Source organism: Suricata suricatta, chromosome 15 (genome assembly GCF_006229205.1).
Source record: "Suricata suricatta isolate VVHF042 chromosome 15, meerkat_22Aug2017_6uvM2_HiC, whole genome shotgun sequence".
NCBI classification, from domain to species: domain Eukaryota; kingdom Metazoa; phylum Chordata; class Mammalia; order Carnivora; family Herpestidae; genus Suricata; species Suricata suricatta.
In genome coordinates, this window is record NC_043714.1 from 53,227,980 (window position 1) to 53,250,090 (window position 22,111).

Below are 22,111 nucleotides of genomic sequence, written 5' to 3' on the forward strand. Positions count from 1 at the left end.
TGAGTATTCCGCAAAATACTCATCAGTCTTCGAGGATCTGCCCAAGGTCAGGTAAAGAATTACCCCAAAGATTAGATGTAACAATGTCTGAGGCGGACAGAGGGCCGGGATATTACTTTTTACTGACTCAAATGAACAAATGGAGAACGTTTTGCTATTATAGATGTGGCAAACATATTCTATTTGGTGGTTATTTCATTTGTCTCCTAGGCATAGTCTGCCTTCACCTATAGAGAGACACTATACACACCAGGCACCTCAGCAGCCCTGTCATTCATTGCACACACAATCTTCGCAGGCAAGATACTAACTACAAGCAACATTTTCCAGAATCGTGGGTCATAATGGATAGGTCATAACATGGCTTTTATGGCATCTTCCTCTGGGGTGATTCATTTGAGCCAGTCATTCAGGAAATGCAAATACTCTCAAAAGAGCTAATTTTTTAAAAGGAAGGAATGGGTCATTGGCCCAACACAGTATAAAGCCTGTCTTCTCAGTTAAATTTCTGGGAATTATTAGGTCTGCCAAGGGCTGCTCCTCCACAGACACTGTCAAGAGCAACTACAGACCTTCTCCACACTACACTGAAAAAAGCCTAATACCTTTTTGAGTCCTGGAAACAACATGTTCCTCATTTAGGAATTTTAAAACCAAGTCAGTTATTGATTTGCGTTAGACTGACAAAATAATATTGCTTTCTTTGTATATTTCATCTCAATTACAGCCAATAATTCATGACTATATTTAAAGAACTGTTATATTATAATTAACAGCACTGATTTTCTGCTATTCCTCTTTCCTCTGCCAATCTAGTACTTTGGTAAGCTGACCGACACTTAAAGTCACTAGTGTACTATAACACTACTACCCTCTTTTACTCTGGAAGATAAATACCAATATTCACAACCTTGCATGGTTTGATTAAATACAAAACACATGCATACACACTTATATCGTCAAATATTTTTCATATAACTAGTAGTAGTTTAAAACAATGAGAAGAAACTTACTTGTACAGTTAGGCAAACTTCCAGACCAAGTTCCATTGGCTGTGCACTGTCTAACTGAAGGTCCAGAAAGGATGTACCCTTCCATACAAGAATAAATAACTGAACTGGAAAACGTTGTGCCATCAATCCGAAAGACTTTTCCATTGGCTGTCGTTCCTGGGTTGCCACACTGTACGGCTATAAAACAAAATTGGTTAAGAGTAGATAAAAAATGCTGTTAGAATCCCTTTCGCAAAAAAGGTAATGACTAAATGAGTCTTTCAAATTTATCCAAAGGAGCCACAAAACATTCTAAAAGAAGCAGTGGATTATCTTTTATAAATAGCTGAAATTCAAGATGAACTTATATTGCCTCTATTAGTTTAACTACTGGGATGCAAATCACGGATACTTTTTGAAGACTTTTTGCTAGTGCCTTTGGTAGAAACATTACACAGAAAAGTAGTTACTTGAGAGTACTGCCTTTGGGTACTACAAAATCTTTCAAAGAAGGATTACAACAGTTGGCCTATAAAGCAACTCATGTAAAATTGGAATAAATGTAACAAGGAGATGCAACAGAGATTGTTATTACTAAGAGGATAGATATAAAATGAACAACTTAAGTATTGTAAACATCCATATATATTTTTATTTAGGTAAGTATATAACTGATTTGCATTAACACTTTATTATCTCTATTTCTGGACTAAGATGTACAAAAAATAAATTGAATAAAAACAAATGAAATTCTATGAATATTTAGCATTAAGTTGGCAACATATCCTAAGCAAGAATCACGTACACAAATGCCTTATATGATTAAATATTCTGTATTATGTTTAACTATTTGTCATTAATACATTAAATAAATTTTTAAAATCTCTTAAAAGCAAGTCTATGTATATAATACTAAATTTTTCTGTAATATAAGAAGATATTTTTGTACTTTATAGCTTAAGGTTATATTTATGAATATAAAATGTAATTATAGTTTTATAAGTACCATGTAAATCACTTGGTGCATCTTCAATGTTTAATTTTGCCATTCCTTTGTAATTGTACTGTATGCTTCTGTGTATGTAATGTAGACAGGAAACGTACACATTTCATGCATAATACAACAAGATGAAACTCCAAATTATATTTGCAGCAGAACATATAATCCAGTAAATATTTTTATGTGCTGCCAAGAGTAATTACCTTCTTCTATATTCATTACATGCCTAAAATAATCTGGTCATATTTATTTATTATGTATCATGCCCCATATTCTTGACACAACACAAGAAAGATTTGAAAAACATTATCCTTGTTTTAAGATGTCACGTAATTTGCATTTTGTAATAAGGACCCAGGTTCAGTCAATCTCTTGCACAATAAAAATCAAGAACTCCTCTAGTCAGGGCGGTTTCCAGGTACAGTCAAATCACACTATTAGTCCTATTCTCTGGTCTCTAATTCCTCTCCCTCAGTATACACATTTCTCTTACCCAGAACGCTATCTGAATTAAACAAGTAAAATTAACTTAAAGCAAAAGGAGGTAAGTGCAAAATATATCATGAATGAAAAAGCTGAAAGTTTTTTGGACACAGTGAGGAGAAGTGATAACAACTTTGCCTCTGCAATCCTGACACTTGGGGAAGGAGGGGATTGATTGTTATCTGCAAAAATAGATCCACTTATGTTTAGTACTGGCTGACAAAGCCATTTCTCCTAGAGTCATTTCTCAGCTGTCAATTGACCTAACTAATATAAATGATGGTTTACACTCATTGAGCACTTACTATGTGACAGCCACAACTTTTTCAATATTATTTAATCTCACAAAAATTCTGATCGATATTAACATCATTACCATTTCTTGGTAGGAAAATGAGTCACAGAGAGATTAAGTAATTTGCCCAAGATCTAATAGCTAGTTAATGGATTTTCAACTAGCACAAGTTCATATGGATGATTCTGATAGTGTATAATTAGAGCATTGGATTTTATTTAGACTAGTAAATGAAAGGTGAAACATGGTATATTTTGCCAGTTGATTATTTTGTGTGTGTCAGATACATTATATGAATCATATTTTATGTTTATTCTTATTTGTTACTAGATATAATTTTTAAAATTACTGTACTTTTTAAAAACTTTTTATCAAGGTGATAAATAGCTATTTATAAAAGTTCAAAAAATAAATGAAAGTATAGAGAAGAATTAAAGGTAATGTGTAAATCCACCAAAAGATAGTACTTGATAAAATATTTATATATACTTACATTAACATATATACAAATATATATCAGTGAATATATATTCATCATTAGGTTTATTTCAGGCACAGTGCTAAGCAAAGAGTATACAGGAGTGAAATATTACCATTTTAAAAGATAGAAATACATTATTTTGTAATATTATTTTTCTTCCTTAACATTATAATTAGGGCATCATTCTTTCATAAAGTCTAGTAACTGGATAGTTTTCTAACCAATCTCCTATTGATAAACATGAAATTAATTTAGTTTTAAATCTTTTTCATATAATATAGTTTAATACATTCTAGCTTATATATACAACTGTGTACATTGGTCTAATTTTTAAATTAATACAATAATTTTTAATTAATACAATGTAATAGGAGTTTCTGGTGTACAAGTTAGTGGTTCAACACTTTCATATGAACCCACTGCTCATCACAAGGGCACTTCTTAATCCATCCACTCATCCTCCTCCCCTCTGGTAACCATCAGTTTGTTTTCTATAGTCAAAAGTCTGTTTCTTGATTTTCTGCTCTCTTTTATCCCCCTACTATCCTCTGTTTTGTTTCTTAAATTCCACATATAAGTGAAATCATATGGTATTTTTAAGGTAAACACCTGGAAGTGGAATTTCTCAATAATTTTTACTTTTGAAAAATATTTTTACTTTTGGTAGTACACATAGAGTTACTCAAGATGTTACAACAGTGCACTTGTGTCATTGGTTTAAAAAGTGTTTGCTTGTGATCACACACTCTGCAACATCACACATCATCATTTTAAAAATCCTTGTCAGTTTATTGAAATAAACTATGAAATAAGCTTTCTATGAAAGCTTTTATATTTTATTGTTACTAAAGTAATATAATATTACAAAACATTTAGAATAAAGAGAATAAGAATACTATGAGTTTCACCACTGTGTACTGCCTTTTATACTTTGTCTTAAATAAATATCATTTCCCATGAATTTACTAGAGTGCATAATTCTGGAGTGCCTAATTCTGAATCTTAACTTTTAATAAAGTTTTCCATGAAACTTACATGAGAAATTTACATTTTCTCATGGCCTTTATTCTAGTGTTTATTGATGATATACTGTTACATCATGTAAATATAAAATTGCTTTTATAATATTTTTCCTACTGCTATCTAATTCTTTTCAGTTGTTGCTAGTCAGAATCAGTTAAAAATATAAAATTGCATCATTATAATTGTGTGTCTTCTTTAATATTTTTATTTTCTTAGGAAAAAATTCTCAAAAGTGAAGTTAATAAGTCAAAGCTATACAGAATCTATGAATAAATATGTATTTTTGTCAAATTACTCTAAAATATTATAACAATAAAAGAACCTCTAGAAATATTTTAAAGCTCTGATTTCATTGCACATACACTAGAATTTCATTTTTAAACAGGTAAACAATGATGCTTTGATAACAATTATAATTTTCTGATGAGTTGTTAGGTAGACTTTTTTCCTATAGGTTGCAATATTATTTTTTGGCTCTACTGTATTTTCTGTTCATTCCCTCTGTCTACTCATCTACTAGAATCTGTTTTTCTAAATGATTTGTATGAACTCCATCCATGAGAAAAATGTTAATTCTGTTATACTTGCTATAACTCCTAGTTCATTTTTATCCATAATGTACATCACCACACACTTCATCTAAAATATATTTTGTAGTTCAGCTGAACAAATGGATAACTCACATATCATCAATGTAATGTACAATATAATTATAGATATTTTTTCTTTGGAAAATAAGATTGAGAAATTCATAGAGAGCTTAGTCTTCTTATTGTCTTTTGCTCAGTAACATTGTTTCTCGACTGGTTTCCCTTTTAATAGCAACTGAGCTGCAAGTTTCTTAGTTAAGATTAAATTTGGTAACCTGAAAAAAAAGATAACTATCCTTCTTCCTCCTAGAATATGGACACTAATTTTAAACATCATAAAAGGATTCTGAAATATAATCAATCAGAAAACTGTCAAGAAGGTTCTATTGGGAATTATTTTCTATTTATAAAACCTATTACTTTAGGTATAAGTCAAGTATATTTTATAAATACCTTTGCAAGTTTAGCTTTTGCACTAAAGTCATATCAAAAAGAGCACTTTCAATTATATAAATTTTTTAGCAACACTTCATTTTCCAGCCAATCTGTAAAGATTTAATTATGTTAACTCTGAGTCAATCAGGATAATTAACAATTTTACTTAAACAAAAATTTTAAGGATTCTAGCTACTCTTGAACTCTATACATAAAAGTCTCATCTAGGCATCTTCCTATATTATTCCATTTCTACAAAATTGAAATCAAAACCAAATCTTGAGATAATGTTAAGAACAATCTATTGTTTCCCTGATAGTGTCTATTATATTAAGCACTGTGATAAAGAGGTAAACATAAACACTCTTAAGAAATATTTTTAATATTTCCAATTGAGATGTTTGTTGTATTGTAAACAACATTTGTGTATAAATATCCCATGAGAGATATTTTATAATTGTTATCTCTCATAGTTCTGTAGGATGAGGTCAGCAAAACTGCAATGCGAGAGCCTTTATTCCATGGTTGGGACAGGACGAATGGCTAGCAGTGATTGCACCTGTCCTATAGTGACCGGCTGAATTTTGGTGCACATTAAATTCCAACTCTTTCAATATATTTAGTTTCTTTTTAGATTACCTTTGCATTCTGGTTGCTTTCCAGTCCAACTGCCATTGGCTAAACATGTTCTTTCTTCTGAGCCGTGAAGGATATAACCGATATCACAAGCAAAACGCACAGAGCTTTTGGTTCTGAAATCACTGTCCTGTCTAGAACCGTGACCAGGAGTACCTGGATCCCCACAGGTACCAGCAGCATCACCTGAAATTCAGGACAGTTCAAATTAATCCATCTCATTAAACATTTACTATGTTCATGATTGAATCCGGCATGTTTGTAGGCATTTCTTTTTGTGCATGCTGTGTTGTTTGAAAGATTTTATTTATTTATTTTTAGGTAGGCTAGATGCCCAGAGTGGAACTCAACTCAGGTCCTGAACTCATGAGACCAAGTCATAGAAAAAGCCTAAAGGTTAAAGAAAAGTATGCAGAGCATAATGTTATTTGCCAAATCAGGGATATTTGGGCCTAAGAAATAGGCTAAGGACATTTTATCAGAATCTCAAGACCTTGCTAATAACCAAATTAGTGGAAAATTTGAAATTGATAGTACTATGAGCTCAAAGGACAAGGGATTTAAATAACTAAAATTAAAAAGTGGATTTGATAATTTGCATGTTTCCTTCTCTGTATTTTCTAATAGCTGAAAATCTTTTTTTGTTAAATTAGAACTGAAATGTGCTGGAAAATGTAAATGTTACAATACAGTATTTTCTGTAGCCTAAAATCTCTCCTCCTAATTTTCTCTACCAATATCCACTGACCACAGATAAATGAATTGTAGCCTTTCCAGTATGAAAATATAAAAATAAATTGTAAACAAAGATTAGAAATTCTGACTTAAGCTCCTTTTAAAAACATGTTTATGTATTTATTTTTGAGAGAGAAACAATGAGTGGGGGAGGAACAAGAGGGAGGGAGAGAGAGAATTCCAAACAGGCTGCTCTGTGCTGTTAGTACAGAGCCCAGTGTGGGGTGGCAGAGGGCTCTATCCTATGAACCATGAGATCATTAACTGAGTCTAAAGGAAGAGTCAGGTGCTTGACCTAATGAGCCACCCAGGGGCCTCTGACTTAAGTTCCTAATAAGGATTTTTGCACATGGCTAGGTGTTCATCTTTTTATTTTAATGTTAATATTTATTCAGTCCCTTTACCATTTCTTAAACAATTCTAATCAAGTTGCCTCAGTATTATATTATATTAGGAGAGAAAAAGGAGAGAAAGTTGAAGGCATATACATTGAAAATGCTATGTGTAGATGCCTTTTTATGTGCCCTGGTATTTGAAACCCTTCTTTATACCAACTCATTTTCATGTGATGTAACAAAATGTTAAGATCACTATTTCACTTTTAAATATCTATGTACATTTTTGCTTGTAATTAAGAAGCACTGGGATGTATGCATATGATTTCTGTTTTTATGTATAATCAGCTATCTGAGTTAATTGAGTTACCTCAAGAGTTTTAATTCTCATCAAAGTAAGTTTTATGATCATATTAAAAAGAATTCTTTTTTTTTAAATCTATAGATTAAATTTGAAGTCCTAGGTGGTCACTTCATAGGGATTAACCACTAATTAGAAGATTCTGAAATAAGTAGCCATTTCACAACTTTCTTTAAAATTTTTTTTATGTTTATATTTGAGAGAGACACAGAGCATGAGTGGGGTGCGGGCAGAGAGAGAGGGAGACACAGAATCTGAAGAAGGTTCCCGGCTCTGAGCTGTCAGCACAGAGTCCAATGCGGGGCTCAAACCCTTGAACAGCAAGATCATGACTTAAATTGGAGTTGGATATTGAACCAACTGAGCCACACAGGCACCCCCATTTCACAACGTTTAATTCTAAAAGGAAAACAATGTAAAACAACTCCATGTTGAGTCATCATTATGATCTCCACAGAGAAAATAATATAAAGATAATGAGCAATATGTAAATAAAACTACAGGCAGAAAAATAAGTACTAACATTTAACTGATAGGTAAAAACAACTATAATAAGTAATTTCAAAAAGGGAGATATCACAGATCTAAAAATTAATTGACATTCTTTTTATTTTTGAGAAGGAGAGTGCAAGCAGGGGAGGGACAGAGAGAGAGGGGAACTCAGAGAGGATCTGAAGTGCAAATCCAACTCACTAACTCCAAGATTGTGACTGAGCCAAAGTCGGTTGCTCAACTAAGTCACTCAGGTGCCCTAATTAATTGACATTTTTAAAGAAAACCAGTAGCTTAAACAGCTCAACAGAAGATTTATCAAATACTCTTCAATAATTATTAATTTTAAATAGCTTCAATATTCATTTACTATAAGATAATCAGGATTATAGAAACTCAAATTATATATTGTCTATTAATATATTTCATAAAACTTGGCTTAGTTTAACTTAAAACATTTAGTACTTTATTTTAATAGTATGCTAGTAAGTAATTGATTGTGTAGAAAGTTTAATAGAATTGAGCAGAAAATCATTGAAAGAACATTGTGTTCTGGGGAAAATTACATTTTACATCTGCTAAAATGGAATACTGAAACTTGAGCGGTTCACAATTTTAATGAACAAAAGCACTATACTCAGAGTAACAATCTAAAACCACTTAATTATTTACATTAGCTACCACACAGTTCAAACATGTATCAGTAACTTATCACCTACAAGATGAGTATTAATTTGTGCTCTGAATCTAAATTGCCTTAAGAAGTATTCCAATAAATGTATAAATTATCTTACAGTTTCTCTCATGAGATTTAAAAAAATGTATTATTTTATCTGTTTACATTGTTTTGTGTATATATTTCTGATAGTACCAATACTAATAATATAACTTCCAATAAACATTGTCCATATTTCCAAGTGGTACCTGAACAATGAGGTTGTGATCCACTCCAATGGCCATTTAACTGGCAAGTCCTTGATGATTGGCCTAGAAGGGTACGCTTTCCTGTGCAGGAATAGTGAACAGTGGACCCAAAGGTATACTTCTCACCAGACAGGACTGCATTAGGAGGAACGCCAGGGTGTCCACAGTCAATCACTACAATACATAATTATTGAATATAAAATTTTTTTATATCTCCTATCGAACAACCTGCACCACTTTTTATCATATAAATCAGAGGTAAATTATCTGGTCATATATACCTAACCTCTCAAAGCCAAACATCCATGTGAAAGTTGACATTTAAAAAATAAAATGAAAGTTGCAGATATATAAGCAATCTTGTTAATCCACTCACCAGTGTTTTGCAGGAACACTCTAAGTATGCATAAATGAATGAGTTTTAACTCAGTTATGAGTGGGGGTGGTTAGTGTGTGTTTATATGCATATGTGCATGGGTTTGAGGCATATATATGCCTGGACAAAGATATGCAAGTTAGAGAGAGAAGCAATGTGGAATAGCTAAATAAAGACCTGCAATACTGTATAGGATTCATAGTGAGCCCATACAGAAATTAAAAGGGAAGAATTTTGAAGGTAAAGGAGAGTGAATTCATTTGAAAATAGATCTGTGACACACAATCTAATACATAGTCTAGAATAACTCCATTCCTGGCCAGTAGTAAATAAATCATGCTGTACAAAGAAAATACTCAGAGGCTTGTTAATGAAAACACTACTAACACATAGTGGAATGAGAAATCGATGGAAGGTAGAACTTTCTTTATAACCTAGAGGTTCCTTGTGAACTGTGTATCCCTTTTTAGTTGTAACTTAGAAAAATATTCAGTGCAATATGACTCCAGAATCTTTAATAGCACATATGGGGATATAAACAATAAAAACCTTGAGTACTTTGCACATTACCAAAGATACTATAGGAAATTAAAAAGGGCAACAAATTGTATGAGCGCCAAGAAAACCTGGAGAAGTTCATGTATACGTCCTACGAAAGATTTTTAACTTTAATGCTATAGCCACACAAAGTAAAGTAAGTGAATTAGTCAAACTATTAGACTAAACTGTCTATATAAAGGAGTGACACACATTTTAAGCAAAAGGTCAACAATTAACTTATTTGCATAGAAGCTGAAATTTAATGAGCACTGTATATTGTTTTGTTTCCTCATCAGTGCATGAATGATGTCAAAAAATTTTCAAAAAGTATCACTCTATAAACATAAAGTGTCTTTAACTACAACATTATCATAAAATAGTTTTATAATTTATAAATTTCGTAAAACTAAAAATCACTTGCACAATGATTTTTGACACTACTTCTTCAATCTATAAAGTCTCTTTCTTTTCATGATTCATAACTCTTTGAGACAACTGTAGTTGAGACTTAAAAACTAAATATTTTAAATGCATGTTCATTTCTCTGTTCTCATATAATTACTTATGTTAAATTATTTGCTCACTACACATGCTAATTTTATGCATATCTGCTATAATTTGTGTCATTTATATTCTACAACTCCAACACAACATATAACATAGTGTATTCAAATAGATGTTCACTGACTTGAAAGATGATGTGTGTTAACATTTACTACATTTATATGTGTATGTGTCTTTGATATGATAAATGTTTAAATCAGTAAGTTGTCAGTAACACATTTGTCTAAATCCTCAAGTATTCTAAGGCCCTGGTAAGTGTTTACATTAAGACTAATATGGCCTTACAGGAAATTTAAAATATTACTACAAAAGAAAATTGAAATATAATTGCCTTTTATGGGATGGTAATATCATAGACTATAAAAGATGTTACTTTTCATATTCTATTTGCTTTACCAAAGTTCAAAACCAAAGAATCCCATTCATTCTAATAAAAAATGGCATTTGGGCACTCAACTGGCAGACTATAGGGAAGCATAGTTTCAAAAAATAAAATTAAATAAAAGATTAAAAGAAATAATTAAGAACAAAATCCTTCTGATATATAGCTCTAGATACTTTATAAGAAAATAAACATCCATTTTGCTTCCATGGCATTTTCTCAAGGAATAATTCACATCATCTACTTACTGATACATTCTGGTAAAGGTTTGTCCCACTGTCCATTTGGCTGGCATATTAAAACTGAAGATCCAAATAAGAAATATCCAGGGTTGCAGTCATAGAATACTACAGTGCCATAGGTGAAATTTCCATGTTCTATTTTACTTTCTCTTTTGGAATTGCCTGGAATTCCAGGGTCAGAGCAGTTCACCACTAAACAAATGACAAATTTTGAAAGTTGTGTTTGGAATAATATACATAGACCTACATAGATTTCCATTAAAAATGGAGCTTCAAAGGTAAAATTAATCAAACCAAAAAGCCTAGGAATAAAACTAATACATGAGCTATCTAGATAATGCAGTGAAATCATGTGGTTGAATACATAGGAAAAGAAAACTGTTTTTGAAAAATTTTGGAACAACAGTACCTCCATAAGTATTCTGCTGAGTATGCTTAAAGAATACAAACTATAGTTAAACCATACAAAATGTAGAAAAATGATAACTTAATTGTATATGAAGTATATCATACTTCTCTGCAAACGGACACCAAAAAATTCTCTTTAATCTATTTCTATAGAGAAAACCATAAATAACCCCCCAATGTAGGCATCATGGTAATACAGGACTCAACAGTTTTCAAAATATGAAAAAAAAAATACAAAGGTAAGTTACCTTACTTATAAAGGGAAAAAAACAAGTAAAAATGATCTTAATGACTTTTTAGATACAGCAATAAAATGAGTACAAGATAATAAAGCTAAGCAGTTAAAACAAAACCTGCAAATTTTAAGTTTTAAAAACACGAGGTAAAAATTAAGGAGAAAAGGAAAGAATAGCTAAATGAGAGGATATCAATATTAACTCTTTTGGTTTTATTAGCTGAAAACTTTCTACTCGTTTGCCCAAACTATTTGAAATGTTGTCATGAATGTTTACACAGACATACTATTCCCATGCTCTAAGCTGGGATATCGTTGGACTTTTACCTTTGCACACCGGTGGGGGATGGCTCCACTGTCTGTTGGCCTGGCACTGTGCCTTTGTCGGTCCTTGCATTACATACCCAATGTTGCAAGAGAATGTCACCACATCATTAAAGTTGAATCCATTGCCACTTGTTCTTCCATAAATCGGACTTCCGGGGTGACCACAGCTAACAGCTAATGGCAACGGGTGGGGGAGAGGAGAAGAACAATGCAGATACTTGGTTACCAATGATCACATGACAACTGTAGTTAATTTCTCCAAACAACATAGAAATAAGATAATTTTTATGTGAATATATATTTAAAGTACTTTTACCTTTACAAATGAGCAATGTAGATGCCAAAATAGTCTAATATAATAGAAATATTATATTAGCAAATAGATAAATATTTATAACTGTGATCATTTTATGCAGGTGATGCAGTGATGCTTAAAGTTTTATGGTGCCTTTTCATTCTCTCTCTCTCTTTAGAGACAAATACTGAAATTCAAAGAAATCTGGGAATGACTGAAGTTCATGTCACTAGTTACTAGCAGAAAGGAATAAAATCGAACCTATTTCCCTTTTCACATTAAGTTTAAGAACTAAAGCTATATAAAGGCAACTTTCTGTATTTAACTTGGAAATAATTTAATATTACTTATATGATTAATTTTTGTGGATAATAGACAAGCAAAGTGTGCTTCAAAAATTAACATGACTGGGGCGCCTGGGTGGCTCAGTCGGTTGGGCGTCCGACCTCGGCTCAGGTCATGATCTCACGGTCCATGGGTCCGAGTCCCATGTCGGGCTCTGTGATGACAGCTAGCTCAGAGCCTGGAGCCTACTTCAGATTCTGTGTGTCACTCTCTCTCTGACCCTCCCCTGCTTGCGCTGTCTCTCTCTGTCTCTCAAAAATAAATAAAACAATTTTAAAAAAGATTTAACATGACTATATAATATAAACAATAAAAATAATGCATGATGCTGTAGTAAAATTCTCCTTATTATTTTGAGATACCAAGATTAACATTCTCTAAACCAATCTTAATGATTTTCTCACATTTGATAATTTAGCACAAAACTGTTGGGAAATAATGTATCAATTAGGTAAAATATATAAACGTTTTTAAGGTTATAGTTCTGTTCCGATTTTATGTAGTGCTTGTGCTTTTCCCAAACACTCTATTTCTGTGAACTGTTTTATTGCATCATCTCCCTCTATTAATCAGAGCAAATCCAGTAATAGTGCTTCATAATTGGGCGCAGTGAAAAACCATAGTCACTTTTAGTACTTCTGAAATGACCCAAGAGCAATTATTTTTCAGCTGTATTGTTAATGTCAACCGACTCATTTGGAAATTTAACTGCATCTTATTCTTGTTAAAATTATCAATAAAGAAACCAGTTTTACCCCAAAGGCCAATTTTCTTTTATAGTCTCAATTATTCAAAAAGAAAAACTGTGGTATTAGTTGGAGTTGGCTGAATATAAGTGAAAGGGGAAAAAATCTAGGACAGACCCAGGCATAATATGCTGTCTTTAAATCATCAGTTTGTCTATGTGCATGTGCGCGCGCGCGCACACACACACACACACACACACACACACACACACACACACACTTTAGAAAAGTAGTATTAAGTGTTATCTCTATGCTGTATTATTCTATTAAATTTCAAGCCTTGGAAGTATTTTCCATGAAACTAGAACTTCAATAAATATATGTTGTGTAAAAATTTGACAATGAAATTTACAAATATGGATGTAATTAGTCACAGAATAAGTGAATTCTTATGAATCCATGCTAAAAGTCCCATGTGTTATGTATCTGAATCCTCCAAAATTGTTATAGTAAGATCATATGATATCACAATTACAACATATTTACAGTGTTTATTATCATTTTTTAACACCAATGTTAATAAAATATCAGGAATTGGGGTGGAAATAATTAGAAAAAAGAAAAAAAAAAGAAATACATTGATAATTGTCTTCCAGGTCTGAAATAGGATAGATTGTGATATGAAACATTGTGTAATGCTGGTGATTCAGTGGAGTAAGAAAAGTGAAAGGATTATCATATTCAACTATATTCTTATAGTACTACTTTTGTACTATAACAGTTATAATTAATGCACACTGTGCGAACCTATGCCATAAACATAGAAACCACAAAGCACAGCAACTGTATTTAGACAAATAATAATAAAAAGATTTTATTTCACAACCCACTTTATTCTTCATGTGTAAGTTCATCTCTAAATTAACTTTTTTAAAACTTTTTTTTAATGTTTTATATAATTTTGAGACAGAGAGAGACAGAGCATGAGCAGGCACGGGCAGTGAGAGAGGGAGACACAGAATTGGAAACAGCTCCAGGCTCTGAGCTGTCAGCACAGAGCCCGACGCGGGGCTTGAACCCACAAATGTGAGATCATGACCTGGTCTGAAGTCGGAGGCTTAACTGACTGAGCCACCCAGGTGCTCCAATATCCAAATTATCTTAAAGACCAGATAGATATTTGTTAAACTAGTGAGAGATACTGAAGCAATTGCCAAATTACATAGTGTTACACAATTTTCGATGAATTTCAAAATAGTGAAAAGAGTACTTTAAAACAAACAAGAAATTCTTAAACATTTCACATAAACTTTTATGAAAAACATTATAATTACATTAAATGTGCACATCTAATATTGATGCATTTAAGAATAAGATGGATTTTGAAGCTAAAAGGGACAATAATTATAAATACTTTTAACCCTTCAAGTCATATATAAGAGAATTAAGGCCTAGAAAGATTAAATGACTTGCATTAGGACACGTAATTAGTAACAGAACTGAATGTCATGTCATGTCAGATGAGTTATTCCCCACCAATTATACTCCATCAGCATCTGATTTTGATGTGACAACTATAGCATCATAATTATTAGAAAAAAATTTATCCAAATGTTTTGCACTATAAAAAGTTTCATAATACTACATTATTACAATATGGATGCTGCTGCATTTGGTCTCAAGAAATTAAATTCTTATAAGTAAAACATTGTCAAGAATACACCTTCTTTGCAGGAAGATGTATTTATAAATATTGTATATATTTATGTTAAATACTAGAATAGCTGAACTTAATTTCTTGTCTTTATGATGAAACATAAATAATAACAGACATTCTTATATTGTCTTCTGCTTTCATGGTTTTATGGATGGTTTTATGTGTCTGTGTGTGAATGTGGGTATATATGTGCATCTTACCTAAGAAAAAAATATTGGTACCAGAGGCTTCTAATTACTTCTGTCATGCTTACTTACGCACACAGGATGGAAGCTGACCAGACCAATTGTGATCCTGTTGACATATTCTCACTGAAGAACCAATCAATCGAAAACCAGGATTACATTGATAAACAACTGTGTCTCTGTATCCGTAATTTTCTCCAATGACTTGGCCATTCACAATGAGCTCTGGAATTCCACAGTGACCCGCTGCAATGGGTCAGAAAGTAATATTTTTAATATTGTGATCTAAGTTTGGGGTATTTATATACATATATAGTAATATCACTACATTCTTAAAGTTTATTTACAAGCATCGTACAAGTAATGCAAACATGATCATATGGCATAAAGATAAATATAAGATATTTAGCAAAATGTCAAATCTTTGGCAATTAAAGGAGAACACAATCCTATAACACTTGGGTCTAAAAAAATTAGAAACCATTTCAGTGTGTAAAAATAAAAGTAAAACATATCAAATGTTGAGGAATACAGATAAATCAGTGCTTGATGAAAAAATTTATACTGTTAAATGTTTTTATTAGAAAGGAAAAAAGATTTATAATCAATGAGTTGATTCCATCTTAAGAAGAGGAAAAAGAAGAACAAAATAAGGAAGAGAAAATAAAACCAAAGTTGATAAAAGGATATATTGGTTACAGAAATTTAAAAAATAGAAAATAGAAAACAATAGAGAACATTACCTAAGCTAAAAAACCTTTCCTTACAAATAGCAACAAAACTGCTCAACTCCTGCCTGATTCTATCTGGCACACAAAAACAGAGAGAACAAGATTACAGAGAACATAAATAAATGAGGTGATACTACTACAAGCTTTCAGAGATTAAAAGGATAAGGTAAAATGAAGAACAATTTTATGCCAATACACTTAACAGTTCAGAAAGGCAAATACTTTGAAAAGTAAATACCAAAACTAAAGCAAGATGAAATAGAAAATATGAATTGTCCTTCACCTATTAAAGTACCTGAAATTTTTAAATTTTTTTTTTAAGTTTTATTTACTTTGAGAGAGAAAGAGAGAGAATTTCAAGCAGGCTCCACACATCCAGCTCAGAGCCTGATGTGGGGCTTGAACCTTGAGTTCATGACCTGAGCCAAAGTCAGACACAACCGACTAAGTCACCCAGGCACCCCTAAAATACTTGAATTCTTAAACAAGACTCCTTCCCATAAAACCACTCAAGCTCAAATGTTTTTACTGTTTCAACCAAACATTTAAGTTAAAAAAATTATATACACTTTTAGAAGACAGTAAAGAAAGGATTAGTCTTTAATCAGCCCTAAGAGTAAACCTGAAGACACATGAAAAATCAATCTCCTTCATCAAAATAGATGTAAAACTCCTTAAAATTTCTGAAAACCAATCTAGAAACATATGTAAAATCAACCACTGTAACTTGACAGAATAAAAGAGATATTGATATATTGACAGAATGAAGGAGGAAAAAGTATATCATTATTTCAATAGATAAAGAAAAAAATTGGTAAAATTTAGTACTCATTTATGATGAAATCTAATAATAAATTTAGAATATAAGGGAACTGTTCAACCTGATGAAGACATCTTCAACATTATGATTTATAATAGGAAATATATATTTGATCTTGGTCCCTGTTTCTGACTCAGAGCTCCTAACACCCTTAGAATTTCCTAAATGATAAGAACCAAGAAAATGCCTTCTGTTATGTTAATGAGGTGACTTTGGGACCTCACCCTAGTGTGGGGACTGGTTGCCAGTGGAGCGAACCTCATGGTTAGAAGGTTGGAACTTTCAGTGCCACCCCTGTAACTCTGGGGAGGAGAGAAGAAATAGAAGTTGAGTTAATTACCAATGGCCAGTGATTTAATCAATTGTGCCCATGTAATGAGGCCTCCATATAAAACCAAGGCACAGGGTTCAGGTAGCTTGGGGGTTGATGAACACACGAAGATTCAGGAGATGGGGCCCTCAGAGAGCATGGATGCCCCACACCCTTCCCACATCCCTTGCCCTATGCATCTCTCCCATATGGCTGTTTCTGAGTTAATAAACTAGTATCTAGTAAGTAAAATACTTACTTTGAGAGAGAGATAGAAAGAAAGAATGAGCATGAGCGGGGGAGGGACAGAGAGAGAGAGAGAGAGAGAGAGAGAAAGACTATCCCAAGCAGACACTGCACTATAAGTGTGGAGCCCAATGTGGGGCTCAGACTCAGAAACTGAGATCATGACCTGAGCTGAAACCAAGAGTTGGATGCTCAACTGACAGACCCACTCAGGCAGACCTGCTCCTAGATAAATATTTTAAAAATTATATTTAATTATAATTTATAATTTTATATAATTTATAACTTATATATAATGTTATAAATTATATAATAAATATACAGTTATATATAATAGATTATGTATAATTATTAGATTGTAATATTTATTTATAATTAGAATAATTTATTTATGAATGGACTATAAATAAATGATATAAGTGAATATAAAATTATATATAATAAGCAAATTATGTAATTTATAAAATTTTAAACATATGTTTAATTATACTGGCCACAAACAGTTAATATAAAAATGTAAGTTAAATAGAAAACATAATTAAAAATGAACAATTTCATCTATAATATTAGAAACACACTAAACCTTCTCAGGAGTGAATTTAGCAATAGATATACATGATCTCTTTGCTAAAAACACAAAATATTGCTACTGAAAAAAAAACCCTGAAAACCTAAAAAAATAAATTAAATATAGTAAATATGTTATATTTATTAATTGGAAGATTAAACACTATCATATGCCAATTCTCCTCAAATATCTATGGATTAAATATAATCCTGAAAATAATCCTAGTAGATATTTTTAAAAATAAAAATTGATAAACTAATTCTAAAACTTGTATAAGACTGGAAAAGATAGAGTATCCAAAGCTATCTTAAAAATTAATAACACATTTGGAGGACATACATACAAAATTTCAAGATTTATTATAAAATGTATTCAACAAATAGTATCAGATACCCTTCTAGAAAAAAAATTAAACCTCAGTTTTACTTTGTTATACATACAAGAACAAATTAAAAATAAATCATAGATATAAAAGACCCAAAATTATAACTTCTAGAAGAAAATATGAAAGAAAATCTTTGTGCCTTATGGCTGAGCAACGGTTTCCTAAACAAGACACAGAAAGCAATAACCAGCAAAGACAGACTTTAACAAAATTTAAACTTTCTGCTCCTAAAAAGGAAAAATAAGCAAGTGACTAGCTGTGAGAAAAATATTTATAAAATACATAATAATGAAGACCTTGCAATCAGAAAGCCCAAGAAGCTGTACTATATCAGCAATCATCAAGACAACACAAATTAAAATGTTATGATATACCTTTATGCATCCAATAATATGGATAAAATTTAAACATTAGTAACTGTATCACATGCTGGAAAAAATGGGGGGCAGGGAGTCTTCCAGGAATTCTACTCCCAAATCTCTGAGAAATGAATACATATGCTCACAAAATGACTTTTACATGAATATTCATTGTAACTTTATTTTTTGATAATGGCACCCAAACTGGACAAGGGTCAGGTAGGTGTCTACCATAAAGAGATTGACCAATATGTGACATATTCATATAATGGAATTCTGCTCAACAATGAAAAAAGTAGTGATACATACAACATGGATGAAAGATAATGAAAGAAGTCTTACACAAACAGCACATAATGTAGAACTCCATCTGTATGGATTTCAACAACAGGGAGAACTAACATATGGTGAAAAAAACAATTAGAGTCTCAGGGTTGGGGGAGCTGCATATTGACTATATAGGGCCATGAAGACTTTTTCCTAGGTAACAGTAAAACTCTATAATGACAGTGATTTAAGTTAGATAGTTATACACATTTGACAAAACTCATCTAAAAGCATGTTTATACTGTGGTAAAGAAGAATCAAGAAAAGTAAGCAAGTATAAAACTCTAGGTAATAATATGCATGGTGAAATGTTTAACAAACACGGTACTTTGAGATTCATCAAAAAAAAATGAATTGATGGATTGATAGAGCCCTGGAAGGATACACAGATATGTGAGAAGCAAACATGACACTATGCTAATTGTAGCATCTTGGCGGTGGGCGCAGAGACACGCATATGTCAAGCATCCCTGTCAAGTGTTTCAACTGAAAAACCGAAAAATTCATAACAAAGTGGTAGGATATTGGGAATAAAGGCACTATATTTAGATAAAAATAATAAGCACATTCCAGTGGCTATACTTAGCTGTAAAAGTCTGGAGCTATAAAGAGCAAGGATTTTGTTTTTGTTTTGTTTGTTTGTTTTTCAAAAACGAGAATAACTGAAATACAATCCTTAAAATCAAGTTCAAGCATAAAATTCTAGGATTTGCTTGTTTGACAATTGCACTTTTGTTCTACGAACATCCTTCGGAATTTATATTAGATGTCCACACTACATCCTCTGCAATGGATGACAATGTGGTCTTCATAAACTGAGAGGCAATGTTTTCCTACAAATCTTCCTCTTATGCCTTATCTCTTCAAAGAACAGAATCAGGATTCTAAATGGATAAATAAAACCACCCTCTATATACAAGATTCATTAAATAATATACAATATACAATAAAGTTTATCAGGGCATAGAACCATGAAATATAGTATCTCAAATTTAGTTTATACATACATTTTCAAGTTTATATATAAACTAAAGTAATCTGTTATTTGCTACAGTACTCCTTCCCATAGTTTAGGAAGGATTCAAAACATTTTGATTACATAGTCCTATATGAATATGTAAAGACTTAATTTTGTGCCACTTTTAATACTATGGTTTTATAGCATATTTAAATATGCGTGCTCTTATCAAGAAACCATTGTTGCTAGGCTTCCAAGTATATCTATTAACAAATATGCCTGCAAATGGAAAAAAAGGATTTTAATCAAAACCTCTAGCTATACTTTTTTAAGTTTCAAATCATGATTGTAATACCATGAATATGTTCAAGCCTATTAGCAAAACAATATGTATTTAAATTGCTAGACTTTTCTACCATATCTCATATTCTTAAAAAGAGTAAATATTTAGAGGCAAAATGTCTATATTTTCCAATACACTGTTTGTAATAATCAGCAATTTTTAAATTGGCAAACAAAAAGAGTATTCCTTGTTCCCAAGAGATGAGTAATTATTAGAATAATTTTCATTATGCTTAACTCAGTACTTGCTGTCATATCTTGAACTCATTTTGGAGAAAAATAAGCATAAATCATACCATTCTCATAATATTAAAAATTAGTCTTTGAAAAAAGATAAAGCATAAATCATAATACTCTTTTAATAATAAAGGAGGAGGGGCAACCAGAATTAGCTAGTTCAGTTTCTTTAACTGAATAGTTTTTTAATAATGAATTTAAAAACCCTAAGGGGAAAAATCCAATTTGCCTAAAATCAGGTTTGAAAAAATTATATTTTAAAAACTTTAATAGAAAGTAATATTACACATGTTAAAATCTTATGAAATTAAAAGGGAGAAAGATTTTGAATGTGGAAATCGTTTTTCTCCTTTGATCATTACCTTAAGTAAATAGGTGAAAGGAGAATTGACTATAGTTTAGAACCCATTAACCGCTACAGTGATTAATCCAGCAGAGTATGCAGACGTATAATTTTCGGCAATTAGTTTTCACCTTTTTATTTTCATATGCCTGGAAGAAAATGCGTCTCACCTTAATGACATAAGATTCTCATTTGAAATACCAGTTGATTAACTTTAAGAGTTATCTGTTTAATAGCTTTTCTACCATGAGACATTTTTAAAATTAAACATTTTCTGGTTAGCATCCTTACTGAGCAAACATAAATTATCATCTCTTTTTATGGAAAAAAGTCTGCCTTCTTTCTAGAGGTGGGGGAAGGGAGTGGGGTTGGTTAAAGTAATTCAAAAATCTGTACCTAGACATCTGGTTTCAGATCCACTCCAAAGACCTGAAGAAAGGCATTCCCGTACCGCAGAGCCCACCAGCATGAATCCCGAATCACAGGTAAAGATGGCTGTGGAGCCATATGAAGTTTGAGTTCCAATCTTATTTCCATTTGGAGGTGTAGGAAGCTCTCCACAGGAAATAACTTAAAAACAAGGGGGGAAAAATGCTTACAGACACAGTCAGTCAGTGTGCATTTGTAACAAAACCATGCTTTGAACATTCTGAATTCTCTGTGATCTGACATATTTACAATTGAAACTGACGTCTGTAAAAAAACATGTTTGAATGAGTGTGAAAATGCAGAGGAAGTGACATAATTTAAAACTGATTTGGATCAAGTTCTCATGAAACCTAAGTGACAGTGACATGTAATGAAGCTATTTTCTTTGGATTTGTGCTTAGCCAAACTGGTCACTCAAGCAGGTTGTTGTAAAAAAAAAAAAAAATCACAAGATGAGAACAAAGATAATTCACTGGTCTGACTTTTGCTGATTTACAATGTGACACTAGGAAATTCTTTTAACTTACCTGGGCCAAAGTTTCCTCTGTATCTAAAACTATGCTAAGACAGTACAGGAATGCCTTACTTTATTGTGTTTTGTGGATATTGTACCTTTACAAATGGAAGGTTTGTGACAATTGTGCACTGAACAATCTTACTGGTATAATTTTTCCAACAATATTTGCTTACTTTGTATCTCTGTGTCACATTTTGGTAATTTTCACAACATTTCAAAGTTTCTGTTATTACTGTATTTGTTATGGTGGTCTGTGATCAGTGATTACGACTCACTGAAAGTTCAGATGATTGTTAACATTTTGAGCAATAATTTTTTTAAATAGTTTATTGTCAAATTGCTTTCCATATAACACCCAGTGCTCTTCCCCACAAGTGCCCTCCTCCAACACCACCACCTCTTTTCCCCCCTCCCCCTTCCCCTTCAACCCTCAGTTCCTTTTCAGTATTCAATAG

The 22,111-nt window shown here is 31.9% G+C and overlaps 1 protein-coding gene across 3 annotated transcripts in view; it reads right to left on the reverse strand.

The window, feature by feature from the left end:
- Positions 1-22,111, reverse strand: part of CSMD3 (CUB and Sushi multiple domains 3) — a 1,185,533-nt gene that overhangs the window by 68,606 nt on the left and 1,094,816 nt on the right. For all 3 annotated transcript variants that reach the window (XM_029923716.1, XM_029923715.1, XM_029923714.1), the window contains 7 exons: positions 21,107-21,280; positions 15,157-15,330; positions 11,857-12,030; positions 10,893-11,078; positions 8,783-8,956; positions 5,939-6,121; positions 1,014-1,190 (listed from right to left, as the gene is read on the reverse strand). In XM_029923716.1, coding sequence (XP_029779576.1) covers positions 1,014-1,190; positions 5,939-6,121; positions 8,783-8,956; positions 10,893-11,078; positions 11,857-12,030; positions 15,157-15,330; positions 21,107-21,280 — 1,242 coding nt within the window. The remainder of the gene's footprint in view (positions 1-1,013; positions 1,191-5,938; positions 6,122-8,782; positions 8,957-10,892; positions 11,079-11,856; positions 12,031-15,156; positions 15,331-21,106; positions 21,281-22,111) is intronic.